The sequence below is a fragment of the Carassius carassius genome, chromosome 15 (genome assembly GCF_963082965.1).
Source record: "Carassius carassius chromosome 15, fCarCar2.1, whole genome shotgun sequence".
Classification (NCBI taxonomy): Eukaryota; Metazoa; Chordata; class Actinopteri; order Cypriniformes; family Cyprinidae; genus Carassius; species Carassius carassius.
Genome location: NC_081769.1, coordinates 29,292,283 through 29,313,654, shown reverse-complemented (window position 1 = coordinate 29,313,654; position 21,372 = coordinate 29,292,283). Strand labels below are relative to the sequence as shown.

At 34.9% G+C, this 21,372-nt stretch overlaps 1 protein-coding gene across 4 annotated transcripts in view; it reads left to right on the top strand.

Annotated features, from left to right (window-relative positions):
- The window catches only part of LOC132158830 (oxidation resistance protein 1-like), a 158,418-nt gene that overhangs the window by 83,213 nt on the left and 53,833 nt on the right, over window positions 1-21,372 (top strand). The window contains exon 1 of one of the 4 annotated variants that reach the window (XM_059568418.1): window positions 13,261-13,542. The exons of the other annotated variants lie outside the window; for them this stretch is intronic. Coding sequence (XP_059424401.1) covers window positions 13,410-13,542 — 133 coding nt within the window. The 5' untranslated portion in view covers window positions 13,261-13,409. Of the gene's footprint in view, window positions 1-13,260; window positions 13,543-21,372 lie in introns of those variants that run through there. 4 annotated transcript variants of the gene reach the window in all.

The window sequence follows — 21,372 nt, the reverse complement described above, 5'->3', positions numbered from 1 at the left end:
AATAATATATTTATATATTTCTAAATATATAATATAATATAAATATATAAACATACATGCATTCATATTTTATATGAATAAATAAAAGCAATAATTTTAATATATACAAATATATTTATATATTTTATATGTAATCCAAAAATGTATATTGCCTCACACACCTGAATCATTCAAAGGTGCGAGGGATTAAAGTACAATAAAAACTAGAAAAACCAAATAAATACCGCACACTACTTGCATTATCACAAAACAATAATAATAATAATAATAAATATGATAATATTACAAATATTAGCAAAGTTGTGTCAGTCTACCTTCCTCAGGTAAATTTAAAAAAAAAATTTATATACTGTATGTAAATAGTTTTCTTTCTCTTATTTTCTTATTAAATCTTATATTTAAAATCTTTTTTTTTTTTTTTTTTTTATAAGGCATTTCTTTGTTGTTCTTATATCTTATACTGGTTGGATTATAGCATGGAAAAAAAACACCCATATATCATGTTTGTTTGCAAACAGCAGTGTCCTGCTATTACCCATGTTATTCCACACTGAATTAGATTGGTTTGGGAGTTAGACAAAATGATGGCAGTGCAGAGACAGTTACTGTAACCAGCCTGCGGCCTCCACCTGCACGCACCATCAGCGCCCGACCTGCTGACTTCAATTCAATTAGCAACAGTTCAATAGATTGAGCAAGTGTCGAGCTCAAGCGTGGCTACTGCAGGCTTCTATCAGGCTGCAAAAGGAGCCGCATATATTATCCAGGAGAAAACCATGGTGACATTTACTCCCCTGTGCTATAAAATGCAGAAGGCCACTATATGGCAGGCCTACTTAGAGTTTATTACTGGTATGTTTAGGCTAGAGGAGAACTTGACTGTTTCTAGCACTCCGTTCTGTATAGTGGTAATGTTTATTTGCTCAAACTGATGCTGTCTCACATATACCTGATCTACAGCAGTGCATGTGCATCCTTCTGTTTACACAGCCACAGCAAATGAAGACACTACCTCCTAGCAAAAAAATATCCCTACATCTGTAGCAGACAGGAGTGACACACACCCCGGAGGCATCTGTGTGGGTAACACACATTATCGACAAGCCTATGACCGTTAAACAGCAGAATTATGTGAGCCATGTCGCATTCAGATCAATCACGTCTGGTTCAGGTCAGTTTTAGCTGTGGTGTTTCTCCCTAGTTCAAGTTGACCTTTGTGTTTCAACCGATTGACCTAGTAATCATAGTTAAATGGCCTGGGCTTCCGGACCATGAAGAGAAAAGGTCAGGTGTGATAGTGGATGACCTGAGGCGTCTCCTGCAGCTAATGTGAGGATGTCTGTCATGTTTTATAGTTGTATTAAGGGTTATTTACTACTTAATGTAGACCGCTTCCAGGAGTCAGGGTGCATGGGTTTTTATCAGTCAGCTGTGAAACAAAAACAAGCTGATGTTGTTATGTTTTTGTGCCCTTTTCACTTTTGTGCCAATCAGATAGTGGCATAAAATGCTTGCTAAATCAAGGCTTTTAGCATCCTTTTTAAAAAGATTTTAATTCACCATCTGCTTTAATTTCACTAAACAAATAGTGCTGATGTTTGTCAGTCCAACACATTACAATAAGCCTCATTTACGGTAAAATAAGGCATGTTTATACTGAAAAGAAGAGCAGTTATATAGCTATTCCAGCGCATTTATCACCAGCATAAGATGCATTATGAGTGGTTTGTGAAAAATACTTTTTACGCTAAATACTGCATGCTAATGTGCCAGAACTATTTAGTGAATTTGCCCATTATAATCTAGTTTGAAGCTATTTTAGTGCAAAATTATATATCTGTGGGTAGAATTGTATATTCAGCTTTGTTTAATGATTTATGAATCATAAATAATAAAATATTCTTATTTTTTTTAAATAAAATCTTTTTCTGCACAATGGTTTTTCAATAGTTGCTACATGATTTTTTGGAATAACAAATAATAATTTTTATAATATTTTTATCAAGCACATTTCCAAAGAACAAGGCCATTTTACAATCAGTCAGATATAACTTTATGCTGATCTTTATTTTGCTGTCATTCAGATGGTTTGTGTCCCTAAATAACGTGTAAACGAACTATGCAGCTGGTTGCTGCACCAACACATTACGATTTCCATCAGTCTATAATTGCTCTGAGATAAGGCATTGAGGAGGAAGTTATACTGTATTTTATAGGAAATTAGCATGCAGACATGACTAGTGCAAGATATGTCACATGAGACCAACGCAGGCAGTGTGAAAAACAGGCAAAATTTAATAAAAAAAAAACATAAGCCATGTGTGTGTTTATAGGTCGAATAGAATTATTGCAATATAAAAACAACGATGCAATGTCCTTTTTGGTAATGTATATAAATTGAAATATATCTGTTATGTCTATGAGTAGTCAGTATTCATTAACTGCTTCTAAGAGACGGCATGAGAAAGAAACACAGCGGCTCAGTTAAAGGTTAATTGTTTGCTTTAACCTTCCCTTTACAGCCGATTAGCTGTGGCAGTTATTTCAGACACAGTATACCACTCATTTGTAAGGCTTCTGACTTTTCCATGCATGTTATTTTCATGCCACAATGTTACCAGCATCTCCTCCACAGATTTACCCAACTGGAATCAAAAGATCTGTTCCTAGACTTGACCAGTCTGTGGACAGTGAGATCCAAAATATCTGTGAAATGACAAAGCAGACTGAATTACAAAGTGGAGACAAAAAGCTGACATGTGGTGAGTTAATATGGTCAGTTACTCACACAGACTGAGGAGAAATTACATGGCGATGTCCCTTCAGTGCCATGTGGAGGAGGATAGGAGCTACATCACAGTTTGGGGGAAAAGAAAGGTTAAGTCAAGCATTGATGCAACAGACTAAAAATGATTGTGAATCAACATCCTTATAGCTCTGACAAGCTTTACATACATGTTGTTAGGATAACGGGAGATCTAAAGAGCATCTGTTGTTTCTGGAGATGTCTTGCTGTTTAAAAATTTGGAGTCAGTGCAACTGTTTTTAAGGAAATTAATTCAGTAAGGATGATGAAAATGTATTACGGTTTACACAAAAATATTAAGTAGTCCTACATTAAATATTAATTAACATTGATAATAATAAGAAATCAGCATATTAGAATGATTTCTGAAGGATCACGTGACACTGCCACGTGAGCTTTGGCATTTTGAATAAATTATGTTTTAAAATAAATTAAAGTATAAAACAGTTATTTTAAACTGTAATAATATATCACAATATTGCGGTATTTATTGTATTGTATTTATTGTATTTGTGAACAAATAAATGCAGCTTTTATGGTGAAGGTAAGAGGCTTCTTTCAAATAAAAATTATATATTATTATTATATATTATTATAAAACAAATGGAACTTGTTAAAAAAAAAAAAAAGCAGTAAAATGCTGCTGTGAAAATAGTAAATAGTTCACACTATAATGAATCATCTTAATGAACTGAATCACTAAAAAGAATCAAACTTTCCTAGTGCTTCATTTGAAAGATAGAGTATATATTTTAGGAAACATCTTCATTTCTTCAGTTTTCTTGACTGTAAAACACATGCAGCACAGTGGTACCAAAATACAGATGAATCTTTCTGGCAAATATTGCCATACCGCTTTTGGAAAAGTTGCTTGTTTCTGAAAGCACTTCTTCTGTTATATTGCTATTGAAAAATGTAGTTAATAGCATCGTGATACTTTTGTTAAGTTCCTCCACTGCTCTCACTTCTCTCTACATCTAAGTAGATTGGCAGTCACTGCACTTCTCCAGACGAAGGCCCAGAGATTCATGGATTAGACCGTGGGGTGGAATAAAAACAGTTTGCTTTCCTGGAGGTGGTTCTGCATCCAGGGCTGAATTTACTGCTGCATTCCCCTCGGAAGGATTGGTGCCGCTGGATTTATAACCCGTGCTGTATAGTTACGCCTCTCTCTCTCTCTCTCTCTCTCAGCAGGACCTCCCCCTCTTAATTTAAGCAATTTATCTATCAGAGTCAGAGTTCTGCCTCTGTCCCTCCTCTGAGCTCGGCTCATGTGCAGTGTGCTGGGCAGGGATGGATTTTATTGATTGTTATGGATTAAGGGGATTTTAAATGGAGTGTAAGCAGTTTGTTCTGCCATCTTATCGACTGAACACCTCGCTGTGAAATAGAAGATCTGCCAGTCCTCATAAAAGTTGAAATTTCTTTTTTTTCGTTTCCGCATGCATTTGCTGTACATGGTCACATCAGACAGATTTCTGTATCTGTGTATGCTGTATATGTGCATATTTACAGACCATTCTTGGACTTAAACTTGAATGACTAAATTATTGTTTTTTTCACCTTCTTATCACTTTTCCAAAAAGCTTAAATCAAATTTTAACAAACTTAACAAGACCCTGCAGCTTTGTTCTTAGTGCTTAATGATTGTTTTTAATTCAGGGTTGAGTACATTTGTGGATTGAGTCCATTTATGATCTTAGTCAAGTTTCACTTCAATCAAATAATCACTCAATGTTTTTTATGGTTAAGGCTGATTTGAAAAACAAAACAAAAAAAGGATATGTTTTTAATAGTCAAGTCATGTCACCTTTATTTATATAGTGCTTTTAACAAGACAGATTGTTTCAAAGCAGCTTTACCGTATTAAATAGGAAAATAGTGTCAATAATGAAAAATTACAATAGTAAACACTCAATTTACAATTAAAGGCAGTTCATCATTGAATAGTTCAGCTTAGTTCAGTTTAAATAGCATCTGTGCAATCAAGTCGACGAAAATAAGTGTCCCTAACTAAGGAAGCCAGAGGCGACAGCAGCACAATAAAAGGCCACTCTAAAATGTGCAGTTTTACTGTATTGGGTGGCCCGGGGGGGTCTGAAAACCAGTCAGTATCTGATGTGAACACCATTTGCCTCATGCAAATTATATCAGGGATAAGCTTTCATCATCTTACCTATTAGAAGAAAATGCCCCTCTTTCATGATTTTGTGTTTGTTATAAGAACTAACTAAAAACTAAGAAAATGTTTCCATCTTTTTCCATTAATAATATTGTGGATGATGTATCATCTGTACATGCTGAATCTCTAAATATGTAACAGTTTAGCAGTAAATGCTAAATCAAATGCTTATATATCCAAAGAGCACATCATTTTCCATAATATGAGCCATTTAAAGCAGTGGAAGAACTACTATACCAAATCAGCTGAAGGGTCGCTCATCATATGGTGTCTTTCTGTGAAATCTGTGAGACCTCCTCATCATCTTCAGATGTCTCTCTTCTGGCAGTGCCAATCACACTGGCACATCTTACTTTGTGATTGTGGCCTCATTGTCTTGATTACCCTCATCCACCCTGAGCCTCTCGAATCTCCAACATCCACCTCCATCCTCTCTATCACAGCCACTTGTCTGTTTCTTTTCTCTTAATCAGCATAGGAATGAAAGGAGACAGGCGTTAGGCCATTATAATTCATGCACCAGCGCTTAACATAATGATGAAAAATATGAGCATGTCCTTCTGAAAGGGAAAGCAATTAATTGCCCCTGCAGAGTTCAGGAGAAGATATTGACACAGCGGTTAGCATAAGATTGAACGTGTTTTGTTTACACCAGCCTGATCTCTGTTGCCCTCTCAACTCATGCTGGGTTATTTGTTGACCACCCGACAGAGCGAAGCTCAGGTTTTATTGTTTTAATAAATTGGATGCTAGTGCTGATGGTCCGATGGTCAGATAAAGATACTAGTGCATTTCTTATGGTCTCCTCTTTTCTTTTCTGCTCTGCTGTTTCAGCTCATAACTTCATTGATGATTTCAGATATGTTTTCAAATATATATATAAATATATTGCAAATACAGAATCTTTTTTTATTTTTTTAATACAGGATTTTTTTTTTCTTTCATTAATGACACTTCCTCCCATGAAAAAGTGGTCTGGTCTGAATCAGGAGAGAAATCTGCACAGAAGCTTTAGTCCTAACCCTTCCTTATATTAATTATTTTGTTACATTTTTAAATAAAATATTACTTTTCGTTTACACTTAAATATTACTTACTTTACGTTTTCAGTATTGTCCAAAATATATTTTTCAATATATTTCAAAATATAGCAAATATGGCCAAAACTTTGTTGCATTTTAACACATAAATGTGCTTCTGATGAATTTGTTTTAGGTACTCTTTTTTTTTTTTTTTGTTAAAGTCACATTACACGATATGATAAAAATTGGAAATATAGATTTTACAATATAATAATATAATACAAAATAATAAATGCAAGTCATTTATATTTCCTTATATTGTTTGACATTTATCTTTTTAGTATTGGTCAAAATATATTTTTAAATATATTTCGAAATTAAAAAAATTATATATTTAAAATATATAGAAATTATAGATTTCAAAAATAAAATTTTAATATATCTATATTTCCTATTTTTTATATTTATGTATTTTTAATATTGTGTAAAAAATGTGAAAAATATTTTATATATATATATATATATATATATATATATATATATATATATATATATATATATATATATAAAATAATATATAATAATATGTTTAGACGTTTAAGATCAGGTTTAAATTAAATATGTTTTCAGTTCGAAGAAGAAAAACAACGTTAATCTTACTTTAAAATTTATATTGGACAGGTTTTTTTTTTGGGGGGGGGGGGGTGTAGTACAGCCATTGAAATGAATTTTAATGCAAATGGTAGGCTTTCTTCGGGTATTATAAATATCCTTTGATCCTTTGACAAAGACTAATTGAGACTTTGCAGGGTTTACTAATCTTTAAACCCTCTGCCTGTGGAGGCTGTAGTCCTCTGGTAAAGCAGACCCCATGCAGTCAGTGCAGTCGTGTGTTATTACCGTAGTAAGAGACTCAGCTCTGCAGTATATCTTAAGAACGAGCGGATACCATTTTACAAGACCATTTTCAAATCAAGATTTCATGCATATTACCAACTACGTATTCTGTTTCCAGGTTGATGAGCCAAAAACCCATCAACTTTTCAGAATCACAATGCTTTTCCCAGCGGGTCGGCTGTTTGTTCAGGTGAATTCTAAACCCTCCTGAAGTGAAACCATTTGTGCTCTGTAACCAGGACAGATATGACATAACTACAACAGAAGAAAAAAGAAAACTGCGCTGGATGGGGAAAAAAATCCTGATGCCAAAATGAACACAGTTTGACGCTAAAAGGCTTATCATTTCTGCTACTGAATATTAAAGTCAAACCATATTTAATTATTATTTTTGTTTAATACATTAGGATTTTATGTCAAATATTTGGGTAACACTTCATTTTAAGGTGACCTTGTTACACATGCTATACACTATTATAATAACAATAAATTGTGCATAATTACATGCAAGTAACTCTAAACCAAACCCTAATCCTAACCCTAGCCATATATTAAGTACATAAATAACCCTCAATTAATTCTACTTAGTACTTAAAGGGTTAGTTCATCCAAAAATGAAAATGATGTCATTAATGACTCACCCACATGTCGTTCCAAACCCGTAAAACCTCTGTTCATCTTCGGAACACAGTTTAAGATATTTTAGATTTAGTCTGAGAGCTTTCTGTCGCTCCATTGAAAATGTATGTACGGTTTACTGTCCATGTCCAGAAAGCTAAGAAAAACATCATCAAAGTAGTCCATGTGTACGGAGCCCCGCACATGACATGCAGGAAAAAATAGTAGGATAAATCATGTGCACAATTTACTAATTCATTCCCTCAATGTACTAAAACGTGCACACTATTACTATTGCATTCCCTCGATTTACTATTGCGTTCCCTCGATTTATAAATTGTGTGCACAATTTATTAATTCGTTCCCTCGATTTGCTAAATCATGTACATGATTTAGCAAATCGAGGGAACACAATAGTAATCGTGTGCACGTTTTTATGAGGGAACAAATTAGTAAATCGTGCGCACAATTTAGTTATTTTTTCTTGCATGTCATATGCAGGGCTCCATACATGTAACATCAGAGGGTCGGTTAGAATTTGTTGAAGCATCAGAAATAAATTTTGGTCCAAAAATAACAAAAATTATGATTTTATTCAGAATTGTCTTCTCTTCTGGGTCTGTTGTGAGCGCGTTCACAACACTACAGTGGCGCTGCTGACGTACGACGCTGCTGACGTGTTATCTCTGTTATTGGGCGCACCAGAAAACGCGTTGTGAACTTATAGCTGTGATTTAAAACTGAATTTTCAGCATCATTTCTCCAGTCTTCAGTATCACATGATCTTTCAGAAATCATTCTAATATGCTGATTTGATGCTTCTAAAATAATACTTATTATCAATGTTGAAAACAGTTGTGCTACTTAATGTTTTTGTGGAAATAGTGATGCTTTTTTACAGGATTATTCATAAAACAAGCATTTATTTAAAAAAATATATTTTTTATAATTCACTTATTTATTTTAACACTGTAAATGTCCTTACTATCACTTTGGATCAATTTAATACTTGCAGTTGGTTTAATACAAAATCATTTTTTTCTTTTTCAAAAAACTGAAAAAAAAAAGATTTCTTACCCCAAACCTTTTTTTTTATCAAAATATATTTGAGAACTGGTAAAGCAATTGATTGGCTGAATCAAGCTATTGGTTGCTGTGATGACAGTCTAGCTGCTGATTTGTTTGCCATGTAAAGGGTCCAGTTGCTGATTGGTTAGCGTGACATGAGTCTAGCAGTTGATTGATTGCCATCATGATAGTCTAACTGATGTTTGGTTGCTGTGTGCATCTATGCAGTCAAACTTGTTTCTGAGGAATGCTGTGTAACTGCAGTCCCTGGTTCTCCCAGCAATGGCCGAACAACCTCTGAGGTCAATTGAGCAGAGAAGTTAAAATAGCACAGTGTTAAAAACCCTGATGGCAAGATCTGACTCAGGCTTCTCATGAGTGATCATATTCAAACTAATAGACCTTAAACTCAGATCAGCGGGGAGTAGGTTTTCGGTTGAGGTTTAATGCATCAGTTGAGGGACTGTTACACATTGGTGAAATGATTCATTCTCTGAGATTCTTCTAAGGCCAGACTGAGTCATTTGCATTTGTCTTGTGAATATTCATGAGTTTCTGTGCAGTTTGGACAGCATAATCATCTGTTAGATGGTGCTGTCATCTCAGAGAGGGAAAGCAGTACTTTTGTCTTTGAGGCAATCATACACTTGAACAGAAGCACATTATCCACCTGCGTGAAAGCCAAGCGCTCCACCTGTATGCTGTGCCTCGGGAGAAGTGTGTGATTTCAACAACAAACTGTAGGGCATGGTGATATATTGCTAAAAAAATGCCTTTATATTATTCAGCTTTATAGCGATATTCAATATGTATCTCAAAATGTATGTATTTGCTTTAAAATGGATACAAATGTAGATTTTCCCTCTCAGTCAGAGGAACTAAATTTCTGACAAACAGCTATTGAAAATAAAATCTTGTTAAAAGATAATCAAGGCGTGTTTTTACTTTTTTTTTTTTTCCACAAAATGAACGTTTTTATTCATTAAAAGTTAGATGCACCCCTAACTGTTATTTATTTTTTTAGCATTCATTTAGAATTTGAAATTCCAACCAAACAAACATTGACATCAAATATTAAGGAATATTTTATTAAGTATTAAATCATGATGGATAATATAACATTTAGTATAGTTTCTAGGTTTTTAGTATAGTTTTTTTCTAAACACTTCAAGGAGTTTTTCTAAACACTAAAATGAGTTGAAGACTTCCTTGAACATTTCAGAGTGATAAACCAAACTAATCACTGAATCATTTGTATGAAGAGATACATTAAAATGAATCCGTCTCCTTTTTCTACAGTTTTCCCAAGACCCTATTAAAATATCTCTATCATAGCGCTCTCATACTCAGCAGGGAGCTGCACTGGGATTGTAGAAAGCAATTTACCATCCTGAAAAATCCCAGACAAGTGAAATGGAAGGAAATGAATGTCTCAGGCATTGAACGTCATACATCCATTCGCTGGTCTTTTATCTCTACATCCAGAATCTCTATGATTCCTTCCTCTGCACCACATTTTGTGTCATAAATAACATTTCACTTTATCGTTTATCACAAATACAGCTGTCGTATGGGAGACGGTCTGTCTGGCGTAATCTGATTGTATTTAGAGCTCGTTCATTACAGCAGCAGAGCTTCACTGCTTTCTCTATTAGCTGCATCTGCCCAGCCGGAGTGGTTTTGCTCTATTTGTGTCTGTCTAATTGGGCCTGTAAACTGTGAAGCTCAGGGTAATGTGCAGATGTTCATCCTTGTGTTTATGTGCTGCTGTGTGTGGTGTCTGGACACATTCAGTGTGGAGATGGCAGTTGTGGTTTAGTAATGAGATCTGTCTTGACTGAAGGAAAAGGATTATGGCTCTCATTTGGTCCAGAACCAGTTTCCATACAGCATGTCACTCAATTTTCAGGTCCTGATTTATTTTTCATCTACACTACAGTATCTCTTCTTAAACACTAATATAATAAAATATAATACAACTTATATGGAACAATAATATATATATAATTGCAAAAATATATATATTTATTATTAAAAAATAAGTAAATATGTAAATATTCTTTAATAAGTCTTTAATGCTCTGCTCATCAAGGCTGCATTTATTTGATCAAAAATACAGGAAAAAATGAATATTGTTTTAATATTATTACAATTTAAATAATGGTAATATAATGGTATATATGTACCAATTTACTAAATAATATACTTTAAAATGCCATTTATTCCTGTTATACAAAGATGAATTTTCATCAGTCATTACAGTCTTCAGCGTCACATGATCCTTCAGAAATTCTAATTTCTGATTTATCATCCATTTTGGAAACCTTTTTTCTTTTTTATATCTGTGATACTTTTTTCATGATTCTTTGATGAATAAAACGTTTAAAAGAACTGCATTTATTCCAAATAGAAATCTCTTCTAATCTTGTTTTTACTATCACTTTTTTCTGTACTGTAACACATCCTTCTTGAATGATTAAAATTATTCATTTCTGTCTAGACATAAACAGAAAGAAAATGTTAAAAACAATTTAAATATGCAAAAACTGCATAAATTCACAGGGCCCAGGACAATCCTAAAAGGCCCTTGACAAAAGCAGAAGATGCTGCTGCTTGAGTCTTGAGTGTTTGTATGTCTTTGCACGTCTCTTACATCAGCGAGGGTGGAACTGCTCTTACAATTCGATTTAAGCCTTATGTTACAGTTCCTAATGAAGTTACGAGCAGATTGAGAAAGGAACTCCATTTAATTTACTCATCAAAGGCAATTTTCTTGCATTTGGCACTGCTTGAGTTTTCATTTTAGACCCTGGTTGATCGTATTCAATAATTAGGTATGTATAAAATGCTGCTGGCTGCAGTGATGATACATGTGTGTACATCTAGAAAAATCCTGCCTCGTTCTGGTTTGGAACATTTGATGAATCACTATAAATATCTAATGGAGAACAAATGAACTAATTCTGTGTGCTGCTTATTATTTCCCCAGACTCACTTCCATTCTGGAAATTGAAATAGAAGGCAGCATTAATACTGTGCGCACTGAGAGGTTGGGAGGAAAGCCCTGCTTTAATCTCCCTCATCTAGGGCTTATTTTATTTCTCTGAGAATATTGGATCTTTCATGGGGCCGAACAAATTAAACTGTTCTTTAATTACAACCGAGCTTGTGGAGAACCTCAAATCAATACTATGTTTGTGTATCTTGAACCCAGCACAAGAAGGATTTGAAAGCCGCTTCACTTATCATTTACAGTAAGAAATAATTTAATGACCTGCAGCGGTTTTTACACTTCCATGGAATTACAGCACAACAAGGGCTGTCCTTTAGCTTCTGTATACTGTGTACAGAAGTTCATCTACAAATAAAAAACATCATACTTGTATTTTCAGTGGAATCAAATACTTTTTTCCATATAATGTTCATACTAGTGACCAAAAGGACTGAAAAAAACTATGAAAGTAGCCCATATGATTTGAACGCTGTATTCTGAAGGCAGCTTTGTGCAAGGAAAACCTACACAGATATTTAGGTTCTTATTCATGCAATAATGTTCTAAGTTACTCTTTTAGAAATTCCACATAAAAAAAAAAAAAAATGAAATGACATGAGGGTCAGGAAATAATGACAAAATTTTTATTTCCGACAGTAGAGTTGTTATTAACTTAAAGTAAAACTATTAAAAATGTATTCAGTAATTGTACTAGAAGTAATAGTACTAACTGATAGTAAAAGAAATAAAAATAAAAATCCATATAATCAAAATATATTTCAAAACGAATAAAAATGGCACATTACAAAAACTAATACTAATACTGCTAAAATGACACTGATGTGGTGGATTACTCTATAGTTCCTGCACTAAAATGACCAATAAGAGAAATGAAAAAATACCAGAGGAGGAAGAAGCTGACCTCAATAGTTTCATCCATCCATCAGATGCACCTTCATTGTGCTCAGTTTTCATCTAAACACAGCTGTTTTAACCAGACGTCTGGACTTTCAGGGTTCTGTGATAACTTTCATTTGTTTTCACAACAAAGGGAAGTCTTTTGTCAGCAGTTGAATTCATGCATGTCATATTTGTTGCCAACTCAGCTGGTCCGAAGGTGGCACAGATATATTATGGCTGACCAGCAGAGGGAGTTTCACTTCTTTTTTTGGGGATTTTGGGATCTGTGTAAATTTGGCCTGAGAGGCCCATTTCATTTGTCACCCCTTGGGATGAGCTATTTTATGCTTGTGTATAAAATGTAATGTAAGTGTAAAAAAAAAGTATGTGTTTATTTATTTTAAATGAATATTATACTATTTAGGCCTATATAAGCTTCCCTTGCGGTATTAAAAACTGTATTAGCCTATGTTGTTTTAAACCCTACGAATTTACGAACTCGTAACAAACCAGTAAACATGATTGGGCATAATCTTAAAAACATGAATTTGGTGTTAACTTCAAACACTGAGTTGTATGCACATAAATTATGCGTCAATAACTTTTCCCTTCAGGCGTTTTCACTGCATGGCAACCGACGCGACGCGTCTGTCGCGCGTTTAATCCTGACGTCGCATGCAGTCGACAAATCACAGTCTTTGTTTCCGTCAGCATTGCTTCACTTGCAGTGTTGGGCGCGTCGCGTCACGTTGCGTGCGTGCGTAAATCATGTAGCGCAACGAACGGCAAAAAGTTGAGCGGATTGCTGTCAGTTTCAGTTCCTGCTTCTGCTCGCGTGTTTCAGTTTCCTCTGGGCAAATAACTCGGTGTTATTGTGTCGTTTTTATTGCTTTTAAATGTTCATGCTTTGGGGAAGATCTGAATATGGATTATATTCAGTCGTTCAGAGACGCGATTGCTGGTAAAATCTGGCCTGTAACCGTGAGAGAAGTTCAGTTTAAAGACTACTCTGATGCAGAAACGCCTCTGGAGAACGCGCATGAAACACACACTGCAGGTATTAGTTTTGTGTTCCTCTCAAAAGTTTTACAAACGGGTTGAAATGTGACAGTTGTTGCGCTCCTGTTAATACTGACAGTGCAACATGACTGCAGCACTACAGTGAGTTATTATTAAGAGAGTTTATACGTGTCCGCTGCCCTCCTCTGCATTTGACTGTTGACCTTTTGTGAGGGAGAGTTAAGAGTTCATATCCTGGCTTTACCTGCACGTAAACGCATTTTGTATTGTAAAGTTTTTTGCTGCGTTGTAGCTCTAGTTTTGTTTGCTCAGAGTGCTGACACATTCATGATTCCTTATTCATTATAAAAAAAATAAAAAGTGTATATATATATATATATATTTAAAGTGCATTAAATGTCTAAATATATATTTGTCTATCTTGGTTGTGATCATAAATAGGCTATATATTTTATATTAACTTTTTATTTAATAATATTTAATAAACTGTAGATGTTTGCAGTTGCTTCACTTGGTTGTGAAGTTGTGACACACAACTTCTAAAAAATTACAGATATTCTATGTGGCCAGTCTTCATTCACTTGTATTAAAAATGAAAATAATTAATGTGATTCAAAGTTGGTATAGCAATTCTCACTATAAACTAGTTGCTTATTAGCATGCATATTACTAGCATATTGACTTTTCTTTAGTATAAAGCACATTATTCTGCAGCATGACCATATTTTAGATCCTAGAATCCTATTCTTCGCCAAACCTAACAACTGCCTTACTAACTCTCAATAAGTGGCAAATTAGGATTTTATTGAGGCAGAAGTTGTAGTTAATGGTTAGTTAATAATGAGAATTTGTCTGCAAACTAAAGTGTGACCAAAAAAGAAAATATTTACAGGAAATAGCACTGCACCGTCAGTTCACCACAACCTTCAGTTAGATTCATAAAAGGGTAACTGCAGCAGACAATATTGCTGTCCTTACCATTTGACACTTATCAAAGTGGTGCAATGCTGATAGCACCATGTAAGCTCATTTGCATAAATGGATTAAAAAACACAGAGATAAAAACCAATGGAGCTCATCCTTGTGTAACGTGTAACTGACTGTAGGAAATCACATTCCTGCATTGCAATATGAAGCATTGCTTAAATACAGTGGGGATTGATGGGTGTTTCAATTTAGCATTTTTTACATTTTAAGCAAATCATTTTCATTCATATTTGTAATCATTATATATATTATAATCATGATAAACATGATCAGATATTTTCATTAATTAGTCACTGTAATATGATTTCAGCCCAGTGCTCAGTGTTGGAATTTCAGAAGTCATTCTATTTGTAAATGTGCATGCTCTCTCAAAACAATGAAATAATAGCACAGCGTTTTCTGAAGCGCCTCTGGCCCCTCATTACCAGAGTGGAACGGTCTAAAGAATGAGTGGGCTGCACTGATGCCGTGCTGGAAGCGCAGGGAGTCTATTAGCATACATCTGCACTGGCTTTAGACGGACGTGGGAGGCACAAGACGCATCCTGGTTTTTTCTAGATCACCCCCAAAGATGAATGGGGTGTGTGGGTGTGTTTTCATTACTGAGTTAAGACTAATTCCTCGGCACATTAGCCAGTACTGTGCTGTGACAACCCAAGAGGTCACGTGTGGATGCCAAAACAGGTAGAACTGTTTTATGCCTAGAACAGGCATATTTTGCATATTAAATGTTCAACAAATGAAGGATACGTCATCTCTTTAACTTAACTTAACATAACTTTCTGTTTTGTTTGGAACTTGGATGCAAGCCAAAAGAGAAATGACACATTAGCATTGACGACATCACCTTTGAACTTCATTGATTGCTTGAAAGCGTTGTGGCCCCAGCGGTGTTTATTTTGCACTTGTCTAGACTAAATGCTAAAGTAGCAAGGAGGGTTGACACTCAACGGATCAAACTTTGCCCTCTGTTCAATAACCTTTTAAATTTTGACTAAGCATCCATGCCTGGTGTGCGTCAAAGACGAGGGAGCGGTTTACCTGCAGCACAGCGGCTGATCTTTCAGCTCCAGCCTGCACTCTGGGGCTTTTTTTTTTCCCCCTGACCTGCATTATTTGTCCTGCTTTCCCGATGGTGGATATGGATTTAGCACTAAAGCTGCCACATGCAGCGAGATGAAGAATAGTTAAAGCGTCTCTGCTGAAGGGAAATGTTGAGCTAGATGTCACGTCTCATCCCAATGTACTCTTTACTCATGCCAATAAATTTGAAGAAGACTCGTTTTTTTACTTGTCATTTTTTAGAAAGTGTCTTAGAAATCATGCATCATACAGTACCTCCCACATTAAAATCTGGAACACAATGCATTGGTTCCAAATAGCATACTATCATACTACTATTTTTGTAGTATACTTATAACACACACACACATAAATATATATATATAACACTACTGGCACTAAACAAAGCCTTTGCCTTTTTCCTCATATTTTTTTAGTTATATTCTTTGACAGAATACTTTAATAATTAATGATTTGTTTTTAATCAGCAAATACAGTTCAATTCATTATTCAGCCTTCCTACCAAACTCTGATATCTTCAGCGGTTCTCAGACACTCACATTAAGAGCAGAGTTGAACTCACGACAGCAGTGTAGACTAGGCAGACTTTAGCCACTGCTTTATTTGATTTGCAAACTAAATAGTGCTCACTAAAGCAATAACCGAGTGGATGGAGGGATCTTGCTGCGATTAGTCACCCTGGAGTGAGTGCTAATGAGAGGCTCTGGTGTGGGTGACACACGCCAAGCCACTGACAGGATCGGGTTTGATTAATTAACCTGGGGTGGGTGTTAATGAGGGAAAGGAACAGGCCGTGTGGAGTTCAGCATCTCCCCTGACACAGAATTCAAACTGCAGTACTAGCAAACACACAAACACACACACACACCAGCTACTGTGACAGTCTGGGCAATGACAACTGCCGGGGACTTTGAGCTGTTCGGTTCAGTGAGCAACTTTGCCATGTTACTTCTCCCTTTGCTAAAGGGGTCATGTAATGAAACAGGAATCATTGTAAGTCTGATCTACCATGTGGACATACTCTAACAACTTATTCTAACATTAAAACTAAGCAATAACAGCTCGTTCAGAAATCATCTCGGTTATGACATCACATCTAACAGTAACATATGACTCATTCCACATATATTTGCAACTCTGTTTTAAGTGAGAAGTCATGACAAAAAAAAGGTTTTTAGGCAGGTTTAAATCTAGAAATCTTTAAATCTTTTTTTTTTTTTCTTAAAAAAATATAATATTGATGGTTTGAAATGGATCTTTATATAATTATTTTTATGTTAAAATAAATATTTCATTTATACATTCATAAATTAAAAATGGCTATAAAAATTATTAATTTTCTAAGCTGGGTTCAAAATGAATTTGGTTTTAAAATAATGCCACAGTCTGAATGTAGCAGTCTCAGTTATTATAGAAGTCTTAAAGGGACAGTAGCAAAAATAGCCTTTGTAAATTTTAAGTTTCAGAGAGGGGATGGAGTATGGTCATGAAAAACTAAATAGTGACTTTTTCTAGTGCAAAAAAAGGCTAAAATGATAACAATCTCAAAGAGAAAAATAAAACAAAAAATTCTTAATATATCACCATAAGCAGAAAAAATATGAGTGAAATTGAGTAAAGAGAGTGATGAAGTGGGAAGTGGGTGTAACAACTTTTCCTCCCAGTCATGACAAAGTGTGATTGCATGCATGATTCTTTTCCTGTTTAATATCTGAAACAGATATAATCACAAGAATTAGTCAGAAATCAGATTACACGAATCATGTGATTATATTACATAATGTGTGTTTAAATGTAAAAAACATGATGCACTGCCACTGTTATGGGCACTCTTATCAGTAATATGTTGCTAATACATAAGCTTCGTAAGGCGTCTCAGCTTTAAGTATAGAACTTCAGAACGAAATGCAGTCATATGAGCAAAAGCATAAGAAATCATGCTAATTTATAATAAGCATGCATTTTACAGTCAGAATAGCATGTTATATAGTTCATACTAGGACAGTGTGACTGTTGGTTACACTATCACTGTAAACATCATGCTTCTCAAATCTATTGCTGGATGTCGAACACGGCTTCACTTCAAGAGAGCGTGTCAAGTATCTCAGCATTATATAAGTTGAGTCATCTTCTGCAGCAAATGCTGTCACACAATTGCCTTTATATATTTACAGTATGTTGCTTTGTTGGAAAGATCAGTAAATATGCTTTGTTTAGTACAGATCTGTGTTAATGTATGAGGAATATCAATCAAAAATAATAATATTGTTATTGCCCATCCTCATGTTCTTGCAAAGAGCTGTTTTTTTCTCCTTTTGTGACAGCATTCATTTAGAATGACGTGAGGCTCTTTTTGGGTGAACTGTCCCTTTAAGACTGAGATTGGAATAGTGAATCAGATTGTTTGTTCATTGTTGTTAAAATGAAGCAGAGCTTTGCACGGCAAATAACAAAGTCTCCACACAGCCATAGTCATCTCATTCCAGCAACTCTCACACAGTGTGTGTGTGTGTACCACCTGCTTAGTATGATGGGGCACTTGTTTCCAGCACCATTCTGAGCAGTAAATGAGAGCGATCTAAGAATAACATCCGCCGGGTCTTTGCAGCTGCCACTAACACAAGCCTGGTTGTTTTCTCTGTCACGCTGAAGTTAGTCGCATACATTCTGCGTCCTTGTGTGACAACAACACTCAAATAAGAAACACACAACAAATACATAAAAATACATTTTCTTCCACTTTGATTGCAGTGTCAGGTTTGTAATGTCCCCCCCCCCCTGACTCTACAACTTTGTAATTCAGCATGCACTGTTTGAGATACCTTGCAGATGTGAATGTTTACCTCAAATCATGCAGCTTGAAAGTGTGAAAGAAGCTGAAGACATTTGACAGAATTACACCTATCAAAATTTTAAGTTTATTTATTCATTTAAATCTCTTATTCTCACTAAGGCTGCAGTTTTGGTCTGAAATGCAGTAAAAACACGAATATTGTGAAATATTATTACAATTTGCGATAACTGTTTTCTATTTTAACATATTTTAAAAAGTAATTTATTCATGTGATGCAAAGCTGAATTTTTAGCATCATTACTTCAGTCTTTGGTGTCATGATCCTTCAGAAATCATCTAATATAATCTAATATGCTGATTTTCTACTCAAGAAACATTTCTTATTATTATCTATGTTGAAAACAGTTACGCTGCTTTTTTCAAACTGTATATATTTTATATTTATTGTATTTTTTTATTAGAAAGTTCAAATGCCTTTATACATACATGCAGCTTTTATTTGAGATAGAAATAATTTTTAACGATGTAAATGTTTCTTTACTCTCACTTTTTGTCATATTGTCATCTTAATGTGTCCTTGATTAGAAATACTCATAAAAAAGTAAAATCTCTTGTAAAATATATTCATTTGTGTATTTTTGTTTAAATATTGTGATGCTTAAAAGGTTATTATATATTATTATTATATATAATGTATTTTATAGATATATAAATGCCATATACCATTAGCATAAAACCAGCTGTGTTTTTGAGAGCTTTTACTACTTAAAATCAAAAGTCTGATGTATACGTGTTTTTGTTTTTTATTTAGTGAATGTGCATGCACAATTAGTGTTACATTTGCAGACAAACTAGGTAAAATGTTACAAATGTATCTGGGTCAAGAATAATATTATTTTCTTTGCCACTTAATGGAAAAAGAGAACAGCGTGTGGCCTTGTCCCATATTTCCCACCTGTGTTATGTGACCACTGAACGCTAGTTCTCATTAGCAGAGATTTTTATATTTAGAGCACAAAACGCTAGATAATCGGTGAGCCACAGTACAATGCTGTGTTCCAAAACGCAGTGAGCTGTTTATGAAGAAAGCAGTGCAGCTCACTGGACTTATGAACAGACCCAGTATGTCATGAGTATTGAGAACAAATGCATATTTATTCAAGAGATTTGTCATATTTTGTTGATGGAGAGACACCAAATCCATGGTCTCTGGAACATTCTGTGTGTGGCCAGTGTCCATCCAGAGCCACAGAGACCATGGATTTGGTGTCTCTCAGACACACATTGGGCTCTTTGCTTAGATTCGATGTGGCAGCTCTTATCTCAGCGTGTGAAAAGCCTGGTTCAGACGATATACACACACATGTGAGGGTTCAATCCTAGACAATTTCTCCTTTTTTCATGGAACTTATCTCTGCTGTGTGTGTTTGCTCACTGTGTTTCTCTTTCTGACTCATTCCTCTGTCACTGCTGTTGTACTGGAGCACACAGACATTAGCATATTTTTGCGATCTATTATTGGGGTCTTGTAAAAATATAAATTATATTAATTATAGACCATTAGTAGATTCTCTATTTAGTCATTTGAGTCATTTAAAAAATAATAAATATTTTAGATTAAATAAACATCAATTAGTTTTTAATGTTTTTATACAGAACATCAGTTTTGACATTTCTGTGAAATAATTTTTTTACATTTTTTTTATAACGACTGCAAAGGGGGCACTCGCGAGCATCCTTCTGAACGTAAAAAAGGCAAATGGGTTTTGTGGACTTAACAGACACATGCATGCGGCGGCCGTTGTAAGTCCGTAAGACCTCAAGTGCACAAGAAGTGTTCCATTTGGGACAGGGCCTGAATGGCTCTCTTTATGAATGTGCTTTGAATCATTGATTCTCCCGATTCGTTGAAAACGCAGATTCACCGCTGTGTTGATCGCAGACACACAACGATTCTGCTGTGGCTTTATAGGTTTTTTTTTTTTTGGCAAAACTTGGCAAAAGCATGATATTGTGTTTAAAATATAACCGTATTTACTGAACTGTTGTATAAAATCACATTTGCACTCGATATATTCTGTACAAACAGCACTAATGTGATTGCTCTCGCTGCTCTTGTGATATCCCTTATCATGTAAATGAGACAAAAACTCATACAGGAGCATTTTTGCACATTATATATATATATATATATATATATATATATATATATATCAAGCAACTTGAAAGTGTGAACGATGCTCAAGACATGAAAGAAATATATACACACAGTACACACATATAAATGAGTCTGTGTATGTACAGTATAGTGTGAGTATAGACGTATATTAAAAGGAAATTTAAGTAATATGTTCAAAATGCTTTAGTAAACTTTTTATTTTATTGGGCGGCAGTGGCTCAGTGGTTCATGTAGGTTGTCTACAAACCGGAAGGTTGTTGGTTCAATCCCGGCTCCACCTGACCAAGTGTCGAGGTGTCCTTGAGCAAGACACCTAACCCCAGCTGCTCCCGATGAGCTGGATGGTGCCTTGAATGGCTGACACCGCAGTCGGTGTATGAATGAGTGTGTGAATGGGTGAATGTGAGGCAACTTGTAAAGTGCTTTGGATGGCCATGTGGTCTGTTGAAAGCGCTATATAAATGGAGTCCATTTACCATTTATTTTATTTTATTAAACCTTTAGTTACGTTCTGCCCAGACCTCCTGTTTCATTTCAAAACATGTCAATACAGGAAGGAAAACTGCAGAATTATTTTCAGTTCTCATCCAATTCCAAATCTCTGAGCCTACTTACAAGCAATAATAACAGTACTGTTTACTAAATAAGAAAGAAAATATGTTTATGTCTCTGAATGTGGGAATCGCACATCATCCTTGAAATTAGTCCAGATCTGCTTTGTAAATGTCACAACAATGTGTTTTAGAGTAATAAAACACTATTTTGGAGGCGCTCTATATGAGACGTCTTATTCAGTGACATGTACTGTAAATACAGAGAGATCA